The 22,304-nt window shown below is 40.2% G+C and overlaps 5 protein-coding genes across 9 annotated transcripts in view; 2 read left to right on the top strand and 3 right to left on the bottom strand.

Moving 5' to 3' along the window:
- Positions 1–7,578, bottom strand: part of LOC6557106 (palmitoyltransferase app) — a 56,383-nt gene extending 48,805 nt beyond the window's left edge. Inside the window, exons 1-2 of one of the 4 annotated variants that reach the window (XM_032743421.2) lie at positions 7,416–7,536; positions 5,974–6,221 (exon numbers count right to left, since the gene is read on the bottom strand). The gene's annotated coding sequence lies outside the window, so the exon portion shown is untranslated. Of the gene's footprint in view, positions 1–5,973; positions 6,222–7,415 lie in introns of all 4 variants that reach the window. The other 3 variants (XM_032743422.2, XM_032743420.2, XM_001983731.3) reach the window with 3 other exon arrangements.
- Positions 6,270–9,936, top strand: LOC6556656. Its single transcript, XM_001983730.3, has 3 exons — positions 6,270–6,290; positions 8,002–8,027; positions 8,097–9,936. The coding sequence occupies exons 2-3, from the start codon at positions 8,007–8,009 to the stop codon at positions 9,552–9,554; spliced, it is 1,479 nt and encodes a 492-aa protein (XP_001983766.1). The 5' UTR covers positions 6,270–6,290; positions 8,002–8,006; the 3' UTR covers positions 9,555–9,936.
- LOC6557436 (delta-aminolevulinic acid dehydratase) lies at positions 9,889–12,046 on the bottom strand. The gene has a single exon (XM_001983729.2). The coding sequence runs from the start codon at positions 11,996–11,998 to the stop codon at positions 11,015–11,017; it is 984 nt and encodes a 327-aa protein (XP_001983765.1). The 5' UTR covers positions 11,999–12,046; the 3' UTR covers positions 9,889–11,014.
- A 243-nt stretch (positions 12,047–12,289) lies between these two features.
- On the bottom strand, positions 12,290–17,380 carry LOC6556730 (spermine synthase). 2 transcript variants are annotated; one of them, XM_032740464.1, is made up of 5 exons: positions 17,228–17,380; positions 16,814–17,146; positions 14,394–14,502; positions 13,915–14,037; positions 12,290–13,750 (listed from the first exon to the last, which is right to left on the bottom strand). In XM_032740464.1, the coding sequence occupies exons 2-5, from the start codon at positions 17,096–17,098 to the stop codon at positions 13,167–13,169; spliced, it is 1,101 nt and encodes a 366-aa protein (XP_032596355.1). In that variant the 5' UTR covers positions 17,099–17,146; positions 17,228–17,380; the 3' UTR covers positions 12,290–13,166. The 2 variants fall into 2 exon arrangements, with proteins under 2 accessions (XP_032596355.1, XP_001983764.1); XM_001983728.2 differs by lacking the exons at positions 14,394–14,502; positions 17,228–17,380 and adding an exon at positions 15,450–15,561.
- Positions 17,381–17,555: 175 nt separating this feature from the next.
- Positions 17,556–21,768, top strand: LOC116806469 (inositol polyphosphate 5-phosphatase E). The gene is made up of 6 exons (XM_032742877.2): positions 17,556–17,605; positions 18,171–18,225; positions 18,290–20,009; positions 20,069–20,729; positions 20,793–21,046; positions 21,109–21,768. Exons 3-6 carry the CDS (start codon positions 18,733–18,735, stop codon positions 21,215–21,217), a joined length of 2,301 nt encoding a protein of 766 aa, XP_032598768.1. The 5' UTR covers positions 17,556–17,605; positions 18,171–18,225; positions 18,290–18,732; the 3' UTR covers positions 21,218–21,768.
- Positions 21,769–22,304: the final 536 nt, after the last annotated feature.

Genomic DNA, 22,304 nt, shown 5'->3' on the forward strand with positions numbered 1-22,304 from the left:
AACTGCAACAACAGAGACTCCGATTACGAGAGTGGAGCGCCAGTAAAAAGACAGGCGCTCGGTGGCGGGTGGGGTAATTATCGGGCAATGTTTGATAACAACAACAAAATAACAAAACACAAAACGCTGAGAATATCATGACTCTGACGTTTGTATGGAAGCTCGTTGGCTTGTTTTACTGATAAGTTGCGTACATGCACAGATAAAGGTATAGATTTATACATGGTATACCTGAGTATTCGCTGGCCAACAGCTTAACATACAAAAAGCAATGAAAAATCACCAGATATATATGAAGGGGCACTGGATAGTGGACACTCGGCTAATCTTTGGCGGGCTTCTAGGCGGGCTAATTTACATACGTTAGCAGCTTTAATCAATTGACAAATGGCAAATAGATATATGTCAGTTGCCAGCAGGCATCAAAATGTTTGTTCTAACAAACTAAGAGTGCTCGAAGCGGGTGTGCAAGACTATATAATATCCCGTAAGCACTTGAGCATTAAAGAAACATTAAACCAAACTCTTTTCACTGATTTTTCAATACATTAACTGAAATGTCTACAAGTACCAAAGAGCAAGAGATGCACTCGAAATGTTTGCTTAGTTTCGAGCGGTGAAATGTATGCAAAAAGTCGAACACACACCGTATCCCCACTCACATATATACCCTTTTTACTCCCTCTACAGCGTATCTAAATGCAAATAAACGCGCTTGATGGCGCCGTGTGATAGTTATGCAAAAATATGCAAGCGAATTGGCAACAAGCGCAACACTGCACAGCCAAAGTGCCAGGCAGACAGTCAGTCAGTCACGAGCTGCATGACGACGACGACGCGAGACAGTTAGTCAGACTGGCAGGCGGACAGACTGACAATCTAGAAATCAATCTGACAATCACACAGAACGACGGAGCAGAAATCGACATGTGCGTTGTGTTTTTCCCCTTTCTTTTTTTTTTTTGTTTCTCTTTGGTGTATGTGCAAATTGAAACACGGCTCGGATACGTGCAAGCAAATAAAATGCAGGCGTGCTGCGTGTGTGTGTGTGTGTATGGGTGGGGGAAGGGGTTAGAAGGGTAGGGAGCTTGCCAAGCCAAACAAAAGACAGGCAAACAAATCTGTTACTGGCAAACACGCGCCCAGCACGCCATAAAGTATGCAGAAAAGCAGAGCAAAGCAAAGCAAAAGCCAAAGCCAAAGCAACGCTATGCAACGGATTCGATCAAACTGACCCCTACCCATCAGCGCCAACCACCCTGCCCCCACACCTGGATTCCCCCTACCACACTGACCAAAAAAAATTCTTTTGTATTTCGAAAAATAAAACCAATTTTTGTAACTGACTGAAGTCAAAAAATAAACTATTCTATTTAGTTAAAGTTGTGGCAGCTTCCAAAATTCCAGTGCCAAGTTTTGCTGAGTGTACTTGTAACTGCAAGCGTTGCGCTTTTTGTGCGTCGGCATTGTTGTTGCTGCCCCGCATCGCCTGCCTCATACCTCTTGCAACGGCCTGCCAATTGCTTGTGATTCATTCATTCATTGCACTAGCCGTTGGTCATTCGTTCCGTCTATCTGTCCATCTGTCCATCAGTCCGTCTGTCTGTCTGTCTGTCAGGGCTGTCGCAGCTCTCAAACCGCATTGGCATGGCCATGCATCACGAGTGGCAGCCAACCAATTTGAGTCAAGTGGTGCGCACGTAAAAAATAAAACCCCGTAAAGCACACTACAAATTTTATTTTCCTTCCGTTACTCCGTTTTATTTTTTTTTTTTGGAAGAGGGTTGAAATAACAACCAATTTATTTGGCCATACTGCAAATTCTTGCTCAGCTCGCATTCGATCAACTTCATCATCGTCATCATCATGCTGCGGCTGCTGCTGCCGCTGCTACTGCTGTTGGCCAGGCTTGTCGTCCTTGTCGAGCGTCGTCATCATCAAAAATCGTTGATTGCAACAAAACAAATTGCATTTTAAGGAGATTACTCGGTTGTGCCCCCATTCGTTAGGTTACTTTTGCACTGACCCCCATTGAGATGAGTGTTGTTTGTATCTGTGTGTGTTTGTGTGTGTGTATTTGTGGCTGTGTGTATTTCTGTGTGCCCTGTGCTCTCTATTAATAAATCATGGCGCATTTATACGGTCTGCTCTGTAGACGCATAGTGGAAGCCGAGTTCCATTAGCACCTTGTCATAACTGTGTTATTATAAATGGTTTTTCAACTAAAGCCAATTGCTCAAAAGTCAATAAGCCGACACGCCAAAAATGATATTAAAAAACATAACTTGCTATAAAAAGGAGTTAATATATTATCGTAGTGCTTTCAGAGAGAGATTTGAGTTTGATAATTGATGTTGAGGGTAATTAAAGTGCAAAAGTGCAAATTTGTTCGCAAGATTATGAATGCATTAAAAGCGATTTATTTACTGGATAAATAAATTCAAATTGAGTTCTTGCAAAAATGATTTATTTTGTTAGTGTTAAAGTGATTCTCTCTTTATTTATATCTGAATATTTATTCGTTTTTCGCTATGATTTGTGTGCATAAAAATACATTCAGAAACTACCAATTTATTGCTTGTTTTGAATGTTTTTTTTTTTTATTCGCAACAAAATATCGTAAATAATTTTGTCCCCAAAAATTCTCAAGTAATTTGTCTTGGTGCATTGGAAATGAAACATAATATTTTATATTAATAATAAAAATTATTAAATCACATGACAAACCTATTGCATAAATTATTGTATCTTTCATTTCTATTCCATTTATGTCTGTATAGAAATAATGCTAGAAGTTAAAAACTGATTGCTTTTCTTCATTATTTATCTTCTTTAATTTAATAATATTCTAAACAAAATATAGCAAATACCTTAAGTCACAGTAACTCTCAAATATAAAGTTATTTTGTTGTATTTTTAATTTTTAAAAAACATGTATTAAATCACAAAATAAATCTCCTGCTTACATTTATGTATTATTCATTCCTTTTCGCTTATTGAAATATAAATTGAAGTCCGGCACTTAAATTATGTAATCGGTGACGTGATAATACATATATTTATTTATATATCCCTCCATACTGCTACTAACAAAGCTGTGATTTTTTTTTAATTTCATAATTTTTATGTGGATCGTTATTGTGCCATGGGGACCACAAAAAAAGATGAAATTTAAAGAGTTCAGATCACTTCTGACACATAACAACATTGTCCCAGCAGTGCAGTAAAAACATTTGCAATGATATTTGCCCTAAACTGTTTACAAGCGCGCTCGACCGGCGACAGGACATAAAAAAGAGAGAAAAAAAACGAACAAACAAAAAGGAGCTCTCGCAACACACGCACTAAGCGGCGGACCCAAAACACAACCCAACGCAAAAAAAAAACGACCAATAAAAATGCAAGAAATTATAAAAAATTCATAATGCACAAGCAGCACTAAAACAGTGGAACAGCAGCTGAGTCGAAATAGGGGGCGGGAAGGGGGCAGGGATTTGTCCATGAGTCACCGAGCTGGTGCTGACTGGCAGGCGGCACAGCTCGGAGAACACGCGACTCAAATGGCAGCCAAACAAAAAGGACAACAGCATAAAAATTGTGCAAAGCTTTAAAAACATATAACACCAGCACCAACCAAGACAAATACGAATGAGAAGGGTTCGGCTTTGGGTTTTGCCTAGCTGAGCACTGAAATGGGTCCAAATACACTCTGCAGAATTGTATATGGACAAGTCCCTAATAAAAACGTACGAAAAGTAGAAAATAATTTGTGTTTTCGCTGAGTGCAGACGTCGCAGTCGGGATACGTAATCGGAGCCACTCATTAGCCCCTCAGAGCTGGGAGAGCTCGGAGCTTGACCATTTATGGGGACAAACATAAAGTGGTAAATAAATGCAAGCAACTTGCACAATAAATGCGTTGCCAAGCTTCTGATTCTGCTTGTGTACAAATTCGCGCACAACGTGGCGTATTAGCAATGTAATTTGATTTGATGTTTATGCGCAGCGAGGGTGAACTGGACGAGGAAGAGAGAAGAAGAACGAGCGTGTGTAGTTGAGTGTGGGGAGGGGAATGTGAATAACATGGCCCTGACAAAGCCGCATAATTGCGTTAGGCGCAAACACACAAAATTATCGCAGTTGCAATGCTAATTGGAGCAAGTGATTAAATTTAATTGCAACAGATAACAAGCAACAAAAAAAATAAAAATCAAAATGCTGTACGACCAACAGATACTCCTAACTAGCCCCAACCACCCAACATGTACAATAATTTGGCTTTTCTGCGAGTCATGTAGTTGTTATTTTCAGCACAAGTTGAATAATAAACAGCAGATGACTTCGTGCTACTCACACGAAAAACAAATGAAGGAGAAACAAGTGCTAAAATACTGTGCATGTGGCGGAAACGTTTGCAAATATTGGCAATGATTAGGTAAATCTGTAAAATTAATGAAAATCTACAGATGGTTTAAATACTGTTTAGCAGCGGCTAAAGAGAACAGGTTACCTCAAAAAAATGTGTAATTTATCATAAATAAATTACATTGCCTTGCTTTGCATGAGTTTATTTTAGAACTTGAGTTCAGTGAGCTGCTAAATAAACCTGATTCAAAATAAATTACATATATTTACACATACTAAACTCTCATATGCACATGTAAATAAATAAAAAAAATTGTATTCAGTATTTTAGCCTTGAATACATCAATCGAACAGAAAATATCTTTTATCAATTTTTTTGTGCTGCTGCTATGCAACATTCTGTGAATCATGAATAATACTAAAATAAGCGGCTTTGCTATGCAAATTTATTACGAGACCAGGTGAGAGGGTGTTTTTGGGAGACAGAACTCACATGTCAGGAGTTCAAAATTCAGGCAATTTGCAAACATTTTGAAAGCCACTTTGCAAAAGCACAATATTAAACGACAGAGTGCACAAAAGTTATTGCAAAAATATACGAAATATATAGTCAGTGCATGTGCACAATATATATATATATATATATATATATATATATATATATATATATATATATATATATATATATATATCCATTTTTATTGTGTGTTTAGAGTTTCGTTTACCATTTGTAGTTACAGTTTCCAATTTTTGCAGGCGCTTTTATTCGAATTTATTTTGTTTGCGCTCCAAGCAATTTCCTTATTCACACGAAAAATCAAAACAAAACTGAAATTCAAACTGAAATAAAATCCAATTTTATTTCATTGCACACAAGCGTTCTGATTATTATTATTACACACAATGCACTATTACTACTACTTGAATAAATGCTAAAATTCTGATTGCTTTCATTGCGAATACTAATTAAATTTGAATAATTTATATGTATGTAAACAAATTGATTTTTTTTCTTTAACCAACAACACCCACAAACAAAAGAACGTATAAAATCAAATGTTGTTTACAGCGGTTTAAATTTCAATTGCATTCGTTTCTGTTTAATTGCACTGCAATTAAACTAAATTAATCAATTCTGTCACAGTCTCAAACGAATCAGCAAAAAAAGAGCATCGTCAATTAAGCCCATTATTATGTGCTAATTAATGTCAAAGACAGGATTATCAAATTTGCCATTGAAGTGAGTAAATCATATTTTTTTTATTACTTTGCAATCTGTCACTCTCAATGGCAATGGAATTTGCAATTTGTGGAAAGTATTTTCAATAATTTATGCGTTTAATTCAATATATAATATAATTATTAAATTACAAAGATAATAAATATAACAAATTACAGGGTTGCATATATTAAACGATCATTTTGGTGCATTTTGCTTATGCAGCCCTAGGAGTTCTGCTTATTCTGCTTATATCAGCTGTTTTTAAGATGTTTTTTTTTTTTACTTTTGAGCTTAGTGAAAGATAACGAATAAAATAATTTCTCGACGATCGCTATCGTCATTGTGCGAATCGCAACTTAAAATAGTAATAACAAGGCAAAACTTACCAAAAATGTATGGTTTTTCAAACAAATAACAACAGCATTGACCCCGTAACAATTTTATTGCGGTTTTTTCGATGCGGCGAATATTAAAATTTGAAATTGATTAATATATATGCGTGTAACTGGTTTTTGTGGGTGATCAATTAATACGTTAATTCATTTCGACTTGCTCGACACTTTTTTGTTGTTGTTGATTATTACACTTTGATTATTATCGCCGTTTTGCACACGTTTCCCTGGAATACTAATCTCTATAATGAGGATAGTTGTTAACTACAATGTGCATCAAGTGAAAAGCCACCAAATGTGTGTGAAATGAGGTAATTTTTATTTAAAACGCACAGACAACTAACAAATGCTTGTTAGTCGGGGACAAACAGGTTTTTTTTTAGTTTTATTTGTTATATGTAATGCTAAGTTTAGAAACTGAAACCGGAATAGATAACTAGCAAATGTGTTTTGTTGTAACAACTTATTAGCATTCATATTATAAATATTAAATAGAAAACAGCCGTAAAACAAAAGCTCAATTAATAACACAGCCCCTCTCGCTCGCACCATCGTGCAAAGGCAAAACCAAAAGAAATGGAATGAAAAAAGAAACAAATACGAAAAGACAACAGACAACAATAAAAACGCAGTCACAGCGAACGACACAAAAAAAAGAGTTGACGTTGACGTCGACGTTACGCGCCGAACGGTTAGGGGGAGGGGAGGAGAGGAGACGCTACGTCAATTGTCGCACAAATCTAATTAAAATTAGTTAAAGGCAATTAATTTAAACATAACAGCTTCATGGCTGTGGCATTTGGACAGTTGCAAATAATGTGTTTGTTAATTTTTTGGCGTCATCGCTGCTGCCGCATTGACACAGTTCGCGCTCTCTCGCTCTTTCGCTCTCTCTCTCATTCTTAATGTTTTTGATTTTTGCTTTTGTTTTTTTTATGCCTTTGCCTTTGCACTCCACGTTGCCTGGCTGCTGTTATGTTTTGTATTGTTTCTGTTGTTGTTGTTGTTGTCGCATTTGCTCTTGCTGCACTTTTCTACAATTCACGTCTGCAATCAATTTTTAACAGAGTTTATTGTTTGTCAGAAAGCAGAGAGAAATTAAATACTAAAAAATAAGAAAAGAAAAACAAAAACACGTTGGCAAACACAAACAAGAGACACAACACAAACACACACAGACAAGACACACACACACACTGACACTATTTTAGATTAGTTGTGCGAGGCAAGCGACAACAACAACAACTGTCTGGCTATGATTCACTGCCTAACGCAATGCGAGTAAATTGCCTTTATATAAACAAATGAACAATGCTAAGAAATAACTTAGCCAAAACACATGCATTTCAAATATGAACAGAACAATTACAATTAGCGGCGGCTACTTAATTTGTTGTTGTTTGCTTGTTTATTAGAATTTATATTTTTTATGTTACTGTTTTTTTTGTTTTGTTTATTGTCGGTGTCGGGGACGTCGGTTGTTTCGGAAATGTCGTAAATATTATTGAAATCTTGTTTTCGAAATTAAGCGCAAATTGTGTGATCAAAACGAAAATTTATCCGCGCCTCAGAAATCACGACGGCCAAATGTAGCAGACTGACTGTTATTAACAGCGAGCAGATTCCAGGAAATGTCAAAATCACATTAGAGATGTGAGAGCCGAAGCGGCTATCGAACGGTGAGATTATTGTTATGTGTTGTTGCTGTATCGATGTTTCTGTAAACAATTCAACAATTAATTTAAATAAATGACAATTATTAAAAGTGACTTTTTGTGGCATTTTTAAATGTTGAGCAGTATGATGGGCTTAATATTACTTACAGATCAGCAAAGTAATTTCTTCTCCTTTGTTATCGATATCTTATCGTTTGGGGTTTCGCCGCAAATCATATGTTTGCAATTCGCCGTGGATGTCTGCTACATAAATTCGATCAAACAACAAACACAATTTGCATATTTTTCTTTCTGATGAAAATGTTGCCTATTTAATACCAAAATTAAAGAAAAACTATTTAAACAGCCAACATGGAGCTGCTTCTGGAGGAGGTAAGAATGTTATACGAGGAAATTGCAATTTCTCAACATTTTCAATAATCCTTTGTCTGTGGTTTTTAGGTAAAAACAAATGTGCAACAGAAATTTAATGAAGTGCGCGCTGCGTTGCATATGCGTGAAAAGTTGTTGCTACGGCAACTGGAGGTAATTGCCAACACCCACCAACAACAGTCGGCGCCCGTTTACATCGACTACGAGTCGCACAAGGAGCAGGAGAAGTGCGAGAAGTGCGCAATTCGATTCGTGACTGGCGACAAAAACGAGGAGGAAAAACTGCTATTGGCTATAAGGAGTTTTGGCCAGTTCCAGCTGGACAGCAATATGCAACTGGCGCTGCATCGAGCGCAGGACAATCGCAATGCGGGACTGCGCAATGAGGATTACATTGAACCCGTGGATGATCACGAAACGATGTACAAATGTCTGGAGGATCGGGCGTCAAGTGTAGCCTACTACGATCTCAATGATGAAGTGCAGCCGGAGGCGATTGTCGTCGACTTCTCACGCAACAAGGCGCTGCTGGAGGACAATGCCAAGCGTTCGATTATCAACATAACGCTGCAGGAAGCCAAGGATTTGATACGTCGGGCAAAAGTCAAACGGGAGACTTTTGTGCCGCCCTTGAATCTGGAGGAGCTGGACGACGAGCTGGAATCGTCCATAGCCGATGCTGTCTCCAGTCTTGGTCGCAGCTCCGTCTGTCCCGAACAGGCCGGTGGCAAACCAAAGCCAAAGCAGCGCAAGCCACGCTTCAAACCAAAGATCACCATTAACAATTGCAATGGAACGATTAATCTGCGCAACATTGCCAGCCTGACCATCAACTGTGCCAGCGAGGAGGCAGTCAGCGCTGAACTACCTCTAGCTGAAGCTCCAGCTACAGCATCTGCTGCTGCTGCTGCTGCAACTCAATCCGCCGATTCCAGCACCACCACCACCGATCCCTCCAGCTGCACACCCAGCAGCTCCAACTATTCCAGCAATGCCAGCTCCCGCTCTCAGTCGAAGAAGCACAAGGAGACGAAGGCCAAGGCAAAGAGCATTGAATCGACACCCACAACGGACAACCACGAAGCCACCTGTGACTTTTACAATCGCCTCTTGAACGAGATAAAAAAGAGCCTCAAGCAAAAGCCCTCAACTGGAGTTGCCACAGCAGGAGTAGAAGCAACCACAACTACGACCACAACTGCAACTGTGACCAGCAGCGATGCGGCTGTGCAGGTGCAAGTGGATGCCGATTCCAGCTGCGATGCTGGCGACAGGCCGGTCCATGTCACCAGCAGCGAGTCGGCGATCTCCTCGTCCTCGCAACTGCAACCGGGCAAGCGTTTGGTGCTGAAGAACTTTGAGAACCTGAAGATCATCCTCGAGGCAAACAGCGGCGACGAGGATGCCTTCCATCCGGTGCAAATCGAACAGTGGCTGGCTGAAATTATATCCGAGACGGATCTGGAGCCGATGCAGAATACAGACATACTCGAGCACAGCAAAATCAACACCAGCGAGAGCAACTAAAATAGCACTCAAGGATTTCCACAATCGATCACAGTATTTCCTAACTAGATGTTATAATTATATTTATAGAAATGTAGTTGTAGTTGTAGTTTCTTTAATTGTAGTGTTTTCATTTGCAATTACTTGGCTAATTATGCAATTACTTTTATAGTTAGTCGGAGTAATTGTAATTGGTTGCAAGTATTTAGCTCTGTTTAGTTCTGGCAACTGCCCATATAATCGATTAGTTTCTTAAGTCTCACACAAAACACGGCTTTTGTGGTCCAAGTCTCTGCATTTAAGAATCAAAAAATATTCAAATTGTATCCACAAGTAGAAGAAAAACAAAAGAAAATTGTGCTTTCGCATTCGTTGTACTTAAACTGAGTATCTAAGTACTTAAATGCACTTTATTTTGTGAGTTTACAAACACATTCCAAGACTTAATATTGCACCACACCACATCAAAAATATACCACTTAGGTTTTAGCATTTAAGATTGAGGCCAATTCCATTCTCACCATATTGCAAACCAAAAAAACAACAAACAATTTGTATATTTAATTAAAGTGCAAACATTCAACTGCTAAGCAATAATTTAATATGCTTTCACGCAAAGCGGAGCGTCCGGTTGGAACAGGTATATATTGTCAGGTATACACATATATAGTACATATATATATTTAAATATGAATGCTACAACTTTTAACATTATTATAATTGCTTGAAAGGTTTTCGCAATTTCAAGTTTGTATTCAGCAGATAAAAAAGTTTCGTAAGAAACCTTATAGAAAGTTCTCGCAAACGGAAGTTCTTATTTCCTATGTATTTACATACATATATATAAACAGTCATGTATATATGTATATATATAAATAAGAATGCTTCAAATTTGGACATAATTATAGTTGCTTCAAAGGTTCTCACAATTTTAACTCTATATTCAAAAAATGTTGCTTCAAAAAAATCCAAACTTCTTATTTTCTACTGACCCCCATTTATATATCTATATATATGTATATATATAACATTATATATATATTTCAAAATTGTACCTCTGCAAATTGTCATGCTGATTGTGCGCTTTGCTTTCGGTTAATTGACGAAACGTTTTATGACGCAACATTCGCGAGGGATTCGTGTTGTTGTTGCCGTGGAGGTTGGTGGAGGGGTTGGTGGGTTGTGGAAGGGTAAGCATTTGACTTCCAAATACGATTGAACAGATAAGCATATTGAATGACAACTACAGACAAATACAAATCCGACTATGAACGTATATAGATAAATGCTTTTTCGATGATTTGCTAAAATAATTACAGACAAATTTCTACACATATATCAAATTTACATTTGGAAATTGGTCTACTTATAATATTTGCACGCGTTTTTGGACTTACGAACTAGATACGTTTTTTCTGTTAAGTACACTTTGAACACAAGCAGAGAAGAAGGGCAACTCTGAGGTACTGTTTGAAGTCCGATTACGCCGATTTGTGGATTATGTCCAGTAGATAGGGAGTAAAATAGGTGATAATGCAATCGGCACCGGCGCGTTTGAAGCCCTTCATCGATTCGAGGACTGCCTCGCGGAGTGGAAAGGCGCCCGCCTTGGCGGCGTGATACAACATGGCGTATTCCCCGGACACCTGATAAACGTACAGCGTGTGATACGGATAGGTGTCCTTGGTCTGACGCAATATGTCCAGATACGGCATGCCGGGCTTCACCATCAGCATGTCGGCTCCCTCGCTCACATCCCGCTGCACCGCACGCATGGCCAGATTCCGGGAACCGCTGGGCAGCTGATAGCACCGACGATCGCCGAAGGCAGGCGCCGATTGAGCTGCATCCCGGAAGGGACCATAGAAATTTGAGGCAAACTTTGCTGAGTAGGCCAGGAGCGAAACATTGTTCAGCTTGGCATCGATCAGCGCCTGTTTGATCGCCCGCACCCGGTTGTCCATCATGTCCGAGGGGGCGACCACGTGGGCACCAGCTCTGCCATATGCCACTGCTATGCCCGCAATGCGCTCGATGCTCGCTGCATTCTCCAGACCCGCATCACCAAGCAGGCCGCAATGCCCGTGAGAGGCATAGGGACAGATGCACACATCGCATGCGATGAGCAGGGTCGGAAACCATTCGCGCAGCTTGGGCAACGCCAGGACGACAGGATTCTGTTTGGAGTCCGCATGAGTGGCAAACTCATCCTTCAATCCACAGTCCACGACACCGAAGAGCAGCACAGATGCCAGTCCCTTCGCCACCAGTGGCTCTAAGTGCTCGCGTAATCGATTCACGCCGTAACGTGAGATTCCCGGCATGCTCGCAATTGGCTGCTCATCGTCGTCGTTGCTGATGATGAACACCGGGTACATCAGATTGTGGGGCAGTATTTCACAGCCTGATTCCTGCAGCAGACGCAGCGTTGGGTGATGTATGCCACTGTGCAATTTTCGATCCATTTTTCTTTCACTACTTTTCTTCTTCCGCTGCCTCCGGCACTCGTTTCGCGAATGAAATTTTAGCTTTCTATTAATTCGGTTGTAAATCGCCAATCGGTGTATCGATATACGACTACAGTCTGTTTTTATCGATTTCGATTTTTGTTTGCCGCAAAACATCGACTTGTTTTGAGCGGCAAATTCAAATTGAATTTCAAAAATTATTGTTTTTTTTATTCACTTGAGCATGTAAATGGATGGATTAAATGCGATTGTTTATCCTTCAGCGATTGAAAAATGCATTTATAGCAATTGTTTGTTCTGCGTACGACATTTTATTAATAATTTTCAAACATTTCAAGTGACATCAGCTATAAGTTACACTCCTAACACTCTCAATTTCGCATACACACGCTCTCTCTTTCTCCGTTTGTCGAGCGACTAATTGAAAATTAAATAATGAGTTCTAAGTGTATATATTTTATATAAGAATATGAGTACGTTAGTACATAATGTATGTGTATATGCATATACTAAACGTTAAATATAATTTAAATAAGCACGAATAAGTACATAACATTTGCATTTTGCTCGATCCAGACTTAGTTTTAGTTTTGCTTTTTGTTTTTGGTTTTTCATTTTCTTTTCTAAAATCAATGAACGTAAAACACAACTAAATATCCTAACTTAAATTATATCAATTGGACTTTTAAATATTTGGTTTGGTTATCAGATGCTAGTTACAGCCCTTGGAAGTGTGTGTGTTCATTTTTTGGATGTTTTGCTGTGTTGTGTTGTTGTTGGTGGTGATGCAATGTAGTTCCACTGTCTAATTTGGTCACAATTATGATTAAAATATTAGCCTCCACTAGGAAACCAGAGCATGATGATAATGCACACGTTTCTGGGAACGCTTCTGGCGCCGTGGCTTAAGGCTCTGTAGATTCTGTGGCTTCTGCTCTTGTTTAGCAGCATGCAATATCACTGTGTAGCTGTGCAGCAGTATCAGCGGCTCCTTGGTGTCGTCTTGTGTTGCGGGTGTAAGAACATTTTGTGTGCTGGTTATACACGAGGGGATTGTTAATGTTGCTGTTGATGTTGTTGTTGTTGTTGTTATTAAGTTCGTACTACTCGCTAAGTTTAAGTGTGGTGCTTGTAGTCGTCGCGCATCTGTGTCCACTTGAGCTGGTCAAGCGAAAGTCACTTGATAGAAGAGCCATTCTTCCATGAAGGATGGCACAAATGCCTTCGTTGTGGTGAACTTCACTTTGGGTTTGAGCAAACGCAACTGATCCTCGAACAACTGCAGCGATTCCACGCAACTGGTGCCATTGCCATGGGTCAAGTATTTGCCATCTGGCTTGAGCAATTGGAACGAATGCTCGAATATGGTGCGTATGAAATCCCAGCATTCACCAATTGGTTTCTCCGATATGGGTATATCAGTTAGATCGCCAAACACATAATCAAATTTGCGCCCCTCGGCAATGAACTTCTTCATGTAGTCCACACAATCACCCACAATTATCTCATACTGTTCGGTCTTGCGCTTCTCGAGAACATCGCCACAAATGGTGTTCAAGTACTTGTTGCAGGCCTGCATCACAAGCTCATCGATCTCCAGCATGACGACATGCTTCGGATTCTCCTTGAGCAGCTCGTAGAGTAGAGCTCCATCACCTCCGCCGAGTATACAGATCTCTTTGCCCTCGTAGTTTTCAATGCCACGACCCATAAGGGTCTCTGTGTAGATCAAATCGGATTCGGCAATATCTGGATAAAAGTAAAGAGTTAGTTTCGTTTACAATTGATTTATTTCGAAACGTGATGTGCAACCCTCGTCTGTTTTTGGACTATCGGCCTTGACCTTAATTTACTCCTTACAAGCGCCTTCATTAAGGGTTGCAAATTCACGTGTGCTGGTCGCATTTACTTACTCTGCAACTCGTCTAAAATTAGCATATTGCCCAAGGTCTTGGAGTGCATGATTTGTATCTTCTGAAACGGCGAACGTGTCTCATACACCAGAGTATCAATATCATATTCAATAATGCGCTCATCTGTGAAACAATATGGCGAGAAATTACTACAATTACTTTTAATATTTGAAATGTGAGCGTCGCTATTTACAGACTGACTACTTTGAGAGGCTATTATATATATATAAACCTACATGCATGCAGAGAATTATATATGTATATATATATATATATACATATTCCAAGTAAATTAATAAAGATATTCAAACTGAAGTAAAAATATATCGAATTTTTTGAATGACAAGTAATGTATGCAAACATGCTCTGTGCTCTCATTATGTATATCAAATTGGACGTAGTGCTTCAAGTTGCTCAGCTACTTATATGAATATTATGATATAGTTTAAGTTATGATTATTGATTATTGATTACGTTACCTGCGGATGGATAATACCTAGCGACATCGCCCCGCTTCAATGTTGGTATCTTTTGGCCCGAAAGGGCATTCAAATTTTTGGCTATGGCATTTTCCATACGTCTGCCAGTCTGTGGTGGTTGTTATAGTTGTTGTTGTTGTTGTCGATGTTGTACATTGTTGTTGGTATCATGACAGAGGGAGACAGAGATAGAGCGAACGAGCGGGGGTCGCGGATGACGGTGAGACATGTGCATAGTAGGGTGTACGTACAATTTAATTTGGTTTACATATATATTTGTTGGTTTTTTTGAGGAAATTTTGTTCATGTTGTTGTTTGATGGCGATGATCACAATGACGATAATGATGATAGACAGACGACCATAGACATCGTGTGGGTTTGTTTTTTTTCGGTTTGTGTATTCATGGTGATATGAAAATAAGAAAAAATAAATAAAAAATAAAAGATAGTTTTTGAACATAAATTAAAAATCATAAGAAATTCTTAAAAGTAAAACAAAATAATGCGCTAATTAAAGCGAATCTAGCACGACGAAACAAGCATGCAACAACTGCCGCAATTATGAAGGCAATTTCTATAGGGTAAACCGAGTTTATATAGTACAATGGGATATGTGAAAGACTACGATGGTATTAAAGAATGCCATTGAAAGGAATGCTCTTTGGTGGTTTATTTTTATTTTTATTTGTATTTTTGTAAGAAGCCGCTTTGCAAATTTATAGAGCCATATATAGGTTGGCTAACGGCCCGTGCAACCAAATAGTTAATGAATATATGAAAATATGCCAAATCGATAATTATAGTTTGTGAATGATTCATTTTTTTTTTGTTGCACAGCTTGAGGTACAAGTTTTGGCAATAGTTTTAGAATATATATAAAGAGAGAGAGAGTTCGGCATAGGAAGATATATAGTACGAATATAAGGATTGCATAACTCTTGATATATACTGCATTTGTATGTTGCATACACGAAAAACTAGCAAAAAAAACTAAACTTATTTTGGATTTTTTGTTTTTGATTTTGTTGTGTAAATTAATAGGTATTTTGACCAACCTGAGCTAGTCATGTATATGTCTATATATCCACCACGTTTTATCGGCGGTAAATACTTGGATCGATCGGAATCTAATTTTTGTCGTAGTATAAGCTCCATTGTTCGCATTGTCTGCAATTGTAATTTGCTAGTTTATACAAGATTGCTTAGGCAATTTAACCTAAGTATTTTATTGTTATCCTAATGAAATTGCAAATGCTGTTGTGTGATAAAAGAAAATAAATGCAAAATAAAGCAAAATAAATTCAAAGTCTCAAACAAAAAAATGTCCACAAGCGTAAACTATTCAAACTATTCTCATGTTTTTCTGACAACAAATATAGCCAGACCCCGCCATACAACTATTTATAGTTTGCGATTGTAGATTCGAACGAAAATTGAAAGTATTTCACAAGTGTCGTCTGCTTCTGTTTCAGCTTCTAATCGGATGCGGTATAAATTCTAGCTAAAGCAGCGGTTAAAAAAAACAAACATTTAATCAACAAGCGAAAGTTGCCGGTGCAAATAAATACACAAATGTATTTATTTATTTTAGAAAAAACATAAACAAAGGCAAAACTTTACTGAGAAGCGCAGCTGTTTCAGAGAGAAGAGAGATGCGAGCGAATGCAGCAATTATTCTAGGAATCAATACAACAAATGCTCGAAAATTGCACCCACGTGCTTTCCATCCACCACGAGCGAGACAAAAAGAGAGAGAGCGAGGAGCGTGTTACGCCGACGTGTGAAACTACGCATACCCTTTCCCATAAATCAGTGCAAGAGTATTGCAAGTGGGTCGCTCTAAAATTTGAGATTTTTAAAGATTTTCATTTGTGCAAAGTTTTTATCGGCTGGTAATAAAGTTGAGCCTAATAACATAGTAAGTTTTTATGCTGAACAAACAGTAAGACTTTTCGGATAGTGTGTAAAACAGCCGCACTATGATATAATAGACACACACACACACAGATAACAGTTCTTAGGGTCTTGGCCAGCTCGTGATGCTTGATTAAGTAGGCAACACGCTTTCAATAAAATGCAAAAACAATGCAAGCAACGCTAATGGAATAAAAAAAAATTAATGGTAAACTGTATGTTGGCACACACACACGCGCAGGAGGGCCAAGGGCATATACACACTCCCACACCCACACACACGTACAGAGGGCGGGCGAAAAATCAATTTCGCCGTGACGTTTGCGGCTACAATGGAAATCAAAACCCTTTTTGTGGGGGCTCCCACACACACCATCAAGCCGACTGACTGTCTGTGTGTGGCACGTGTATGGGTACCATAGAATATATATGTGTGTATTTGTAAAACAAAAAATATAAAAAAAAATGAAGAGAAATGTGTAATGTGAGCTTTATACATACATACATCAAATGACATGATAGGCTCCTTGCCGGCAGCCAAATAATATTCCACATTGATGGTTAGCAAACCCTGCGGAAATATGCGGCAGGTGATTATCGTCTCCTTATTCTCGTGCAGCACCGAAAAATAGCCATTGTCCATGGACTCCAGCGAGTAGGCGAGTTCCAATTGGGAGAACACATGCTCCAGCTCGTTGCGGGCAATCCTAGCGACTTCCTGGCGTTGCATCGCCGTTGCCGTTTTGCCAGCATCCAGTGTGAAATCGAAGAGTATTGTCTGGGCAGCCATGTCTGCGTTCAGCCCGCCGAATGTGCAAAATACGAATGCAGGTATTTACTACAATTCGATATGATTTTATCGTCACAGTGTGTATTTTCTATCGAAACGGGCGGTTAACAGTGTATGCAAATAACTTACGGTCACACTGCAGTCAGCTGTTGTAAGCATTCGATTTAAAGGTTGAAAACATCAATAAAAATGTGCAAGCTGCTTGTCGTATGATTGTGTGAAATATCAATAATAAAGCACGCTTCTTAGCTGTTAATCACTGACAATAAATTCAAAGTGTTTAGCTTTTCTGATTTTTGTAACATAAGCTCACTAATTAACAGCATACGTTAACGCAATTGTGAGTCTGTTGCCGAATGCTCTATGATATGTACGATAGCACGAATAGCACGACGAATTATCGCTCAATCGAGTTGTGTATCGATTAACTTGGCCAAATAAACAATATTCAGTTTGTGTTCGCGGGCCATGACACACGCGAGGAAGCATAAAATATGCTAGATCGAGGTACGAGGTCGCTAAAAAAGTGTAAATATTGTTTTTGTTGCACTGTGCCTGAACCTGAACTTGAATTTAGTTTGTGCGTGGCATGCTGCTGCTGCTGTCATTGTTGCAATTGTTGGTGTTTCAGTGTGCTCGAGACTTCGCCAGATGTCTCACAGACACTCAAGGCAACCAGAGAATAAAGAAAAACACTAACGTTTGGCGGCAACAATGGGCTGCTAATTATAAATCCCAGCATAGAAGCGCACCGGCGCACAAATCAACTGATGTCGCCAACGATTGCTTTGCCTCTTATTTATTTCTATTTATTTTTTTTTTAATTTTTTTTTTTGTGCGTGGGCGGACGTCACAGCCGCCGCATCGGCAGCTAGATGCCAATGTCGTTACGTCTTCGTTGTTGTTGTTGCCGTTTCTTTTATTTCTCTCTTTATTTCTTTTTATTATTCCTGCTGTTGGCGTCCCACAATTGCTCAGGGCAACGTGCGGGGGAGGGTTGATTTCAAAGTTACTGCTGCTGCCTCATTTTTTTTTATTTTTTTATTACGATTCATATTGATTTTTTTTCCAGCGCTCGCTGATTCCTGGACATTTTAGTTAAACCCACGCACAAGAAGCGGCAGCAGGTGAGTGAAATGAGTTTAGTGCCCATTAAAAGCCCCATTTGATTAAAGTATTTTACCTTTGCAGCACCAAACAGCAAATAACTGTTAAAAGCTCATCATGGGCTGAGCATATCAGTGGAAGGATTTCATACATATATATCACATATATATACATAGATATGTGTAACGTCATCAGACAAACATTTCGACAGTAATTTTAACCATTCAGAATTGCTGCAACTACAGTAAACACTCGCAAAATGGAACGAATCATGAATCTAATTCAAAACGAAACATACAAAAATCGATTTCTTTAAAGTTTTCTTTAAAGAGGTAAAGAGAAGTCCCACAAGAAGCTAAAATGCTCATCAAAGTCCACAAAACAGAAGCACAAATGGAGAAACATGTGATAATAACTAAGTATTTCATTGAGCGACTGCAAATGTATTGAAACTGCTCAAACAAATCCTGGATAACTATAAAACAAATATATAGATTAATTATATCTAGTTAATTAAACTCTCCAACATGCAACGGAGTGCGGGCAGCGAGGAGCGCATCACAAACAGTCCGCGTTCCACACAAAAATCGGGCACAACGCTCTTCGGGCTGCTCAGCAAACGGCCAAGCAAAGTGGAGCCGCATCCGGTGACTCCCGAATCGCCAGTGGTGCAGCAGCGACGACCCACATCGGCATGCGGCCAATACGATGTCAGTTTCGCCAAATGCTCGGCGGAAGCGAGCACACACAAAAGTCAAACGTTGCCCAACAATTCCAATGCGCCCACTCAGCAGCTGGATAAGTCGCATAGTGGCCTAATCAGCTTTCACAGACGTGGCAATCCCACTTCGAAGAGCAAAGGGCATACACATCGTCATAGCAGCGATGCCGGATCGCAGAGTGATGGCGGTGCGGATGTGATAATGCGCCGGAAGTCACCGAAGAAACGTTCGCCAAACCACAATCGACTTAGCCATCAGTTCAGTCTGTGCTGCAAGGCCGAGAAGAAACCGCTGACGCCACCAATTTCTGTGCGCTACAATTCAATACCAGATGCCGTGATTGAAGCTGGGAATGTGTTGCGACGCGATAATCTCTCGCTCAGCATGAGCATGATGGACAATTCGGGTTCGCTGCACTCGCACTCAAGCGAGGGCGCCGCATCCAATCAATTGCCGGAGCCACAGCGTCCGCGTCCGTCCAGCGAATGCGCCAGTGCACCCGAATCTCCAGTGGCTAACAAAACGTTTTTCGCGCAGTGCGGCGCCAGTGCCTCTGGTGCCTCCATTCACCAGTCGCACTACTCTCCCTCGAATTCGTCCAACCGTAGCGAAACGCTGCAGCGGGCACCAATCCGACCGATTGCTGTCTCCGCTTGCCGATCGCGACTGCGCCTCAAACTGTTTCCGCCGGGACAAGAGCAGCCGCCGCTGACAGCGGATGAGAGTGCGGATAATTTAAAGCGTGCCACAACGCCACAGCATATGTCTTCGCCAAACATTGCCATGCTACCGGATCAATTAGATGCGGGTATCCCAGAGCTGCCCGGAATGCGTTTCATGTCGCACGAGAACATGACGCTGCATCGTCAGGGTTCCGGTTCCAATTTGGCCCGACAGGCCTTGATGGCTGCACAGGCTTTGAACCTCATACCTGCGGACAAGGCTCGCGAGCGGAGCTATCTAGACGGGCGTCTGGGTTCCTCTTCGCTGCTGGGGCCGAGTGAGCTGAGTCGCGTGCTGCCCCAGAAAGAGGTCACCATCTTCGTGGGCACCTGGAACATGAACGGTCACAGTCCGCCCAAGTGAGTAACGTCTTCTTACCAATAAAAGCTAGCTCACTTCATTTGATTTCTTTCCATAGACAAATGAATGATTTTGTGTTGCCACCGAATGTGGAACATGTGCCCGACTTGGTTGTCATGGGCACCCAGGAGTCCAGTCCGGATCGTTTCGACTGGGAGGTGACGCTGCAGGAGACGCTGGGACCGTCGCATGTGCTTTTCCACTCGACAACACTGGGAACCCTTCATCTGGCCGTCTACATGCGTCGTGATCTCATTTGGTATTGTTCGGCGCCCGAGGATGCTTCGATGTCTGTGCGCACGGGTTCCGCCTTTCGCACCAAGGGCGCTGTGGCTATATCGTTTTGTCTCTTTGGCACATCCATGCTGTTTGTGACTTCCCACTTGACAGCGCATCAGCAGAAGGTCAAGGAACGCGTCTCGGACGTCAAACGCATCATCAATGCTCTGGATTTGCCCAAGAATCTGCCCAACTTGCGGCACAAGAATAAGGATGTTACGCAGAATTTCGACAATGTCTTTTGGTGTGGTGATCTCAATTTCCGGCTGGGTGAGCCGCGCGAGAAACTGCTCGATTGGATACAGAATACAAAATTTCCGCTACCCTCGCATTTGCCACATGGTTACATGCACACGGATCAGCTCTCCTCGGTGCTGGCCGATGGCGCCGCCTTTCGTGGCTTCATGGAGGCAAACATAACGTTTCCTCCCACTTACAAAGTATAATTATATATTATATATTATTTTATATATTATAAATTAATTTTTATCACTTATTTCCAGTACGATCCCGGCAGTCAAAACTTTGATACGTCCTCTAAGCAGCGTGCGCCGGCGTATACGGATCGCATCCTCTATAAATATCGCCAGGTGCAGGGTCTGGTCATCCGACGACAGAGCACTGTGCCGGGCATATCGACGCCCACACAGCCATATATACAGTGCCTACTCTATGATTCAGTGCCATCCATAACGACGTCCGATCACAAGCCAGTCTGGGCACTGTTTCGCACACTAATAAGAGCGGGCAGCGATGCGTAAGTGAATCTTAAATGGAGGAGCAGAGCAATGCCATTTTAAACAACTCTTCATTTTGTAGCATACCCCTTGCCGCTGGCTTATTCAGTCGAGACATTTACTTGGAGGGCATGCGACGTCGTCTAAATAATCAATATACTGGCGCCTCCGCTGTGTGTGCCATACAGTAAAAACCAAACATGTGCAGTGCAATGGATAATATCCACAACTGTAGTTATAGTAAAAACGCGAGCTACGCGTAGCTGTCTAGCCTAAAACTAATTCTAATCTATATATATATATATGTATATTGAAATCTATCAGTCACCATTGATGGGTACAACACTGTCTCTATGAAAAGTTAGTCATGTTGAACAATATACCAAAGCAGCGGCTTGCAAAGTTTCTCAAGTCCCAAATGCTTTAACACGGTTGTGTGTGGCCTTTGTAGCATGTATGTAGTTAGCTAGTTAGTCTGTTAGTTAATCTCTTAGCTGATGTCAAATACAACAACAAATACCAAAGCTCGAATAGGTTTAAATGTTAGGCGCTGCCTTTTTGCCTTGAGGCCTTAAATAATTAAACGTTCCTTACGAATTAGAGGCGCAGTCAAGACAGAAATGAAATCTTATAGTGTTTAAATTAGTTGAATCTAATAGTTAATAACTTAGTGCAAATGAAGTCAAAACTTGAATGTAAAATAACAGTATATATACACATATATATATACAAACATAAATATACATATACCATATATATATATATATATATATATATATATATATATATATATATATATATTTGAAAGTATTGTGCGAACAAAATGTTGAGCAAATGCAGTTGTTAATTGTTATAGCTATGAATTTATTTGATTATTTATTATTTTACGCTTGTTAAACTACTTTTAAATGCTGTCAAATTTTTGTTAATATTGAAATCTATTATTTTCTTATCATTTAAAACACGACTTGCTTTTTGATTGCGTTATGCATGTATTTGCCATTAACAAATCTAATTTCAAATGGGACAAATGGACAGACGAAACTCATAAACGGTCAGCGTCACCGTCACAAGAGTGCCAAGCCATGATGGCCATGACGTGCCCGCGGGCAGCACTCGACTATGCAGTGGTGGCAGCAGTTCGGTTATTTACCCAAAAATGCGCCAAAATGGCCAACAGCAGCAGTGGGTGTAAGAGCAGTAGGAGTAGGATGTGACCCCCAAAAATCCTTCACTCTCCAGTTGCAGCCGAAAAGCCCTCACCGCACACACGCAAAT

Source organism: Drosophila grimshawi, unplaced genomic scaffold (assembly GCF_018153295.1).
Source record: "Drosophila grimshawi isolate 15287-2541.00 unplaced genomic scaffold, ASM1815329v1 contig_44, whole genome shotgun sequence".
Classification (NCBI taxonomy): Eukaryota; Metazoa; Arthropoda; class Insecta; order Diptera; family Drosophilidae; genus Drosophila; species Drosophila grimshawi.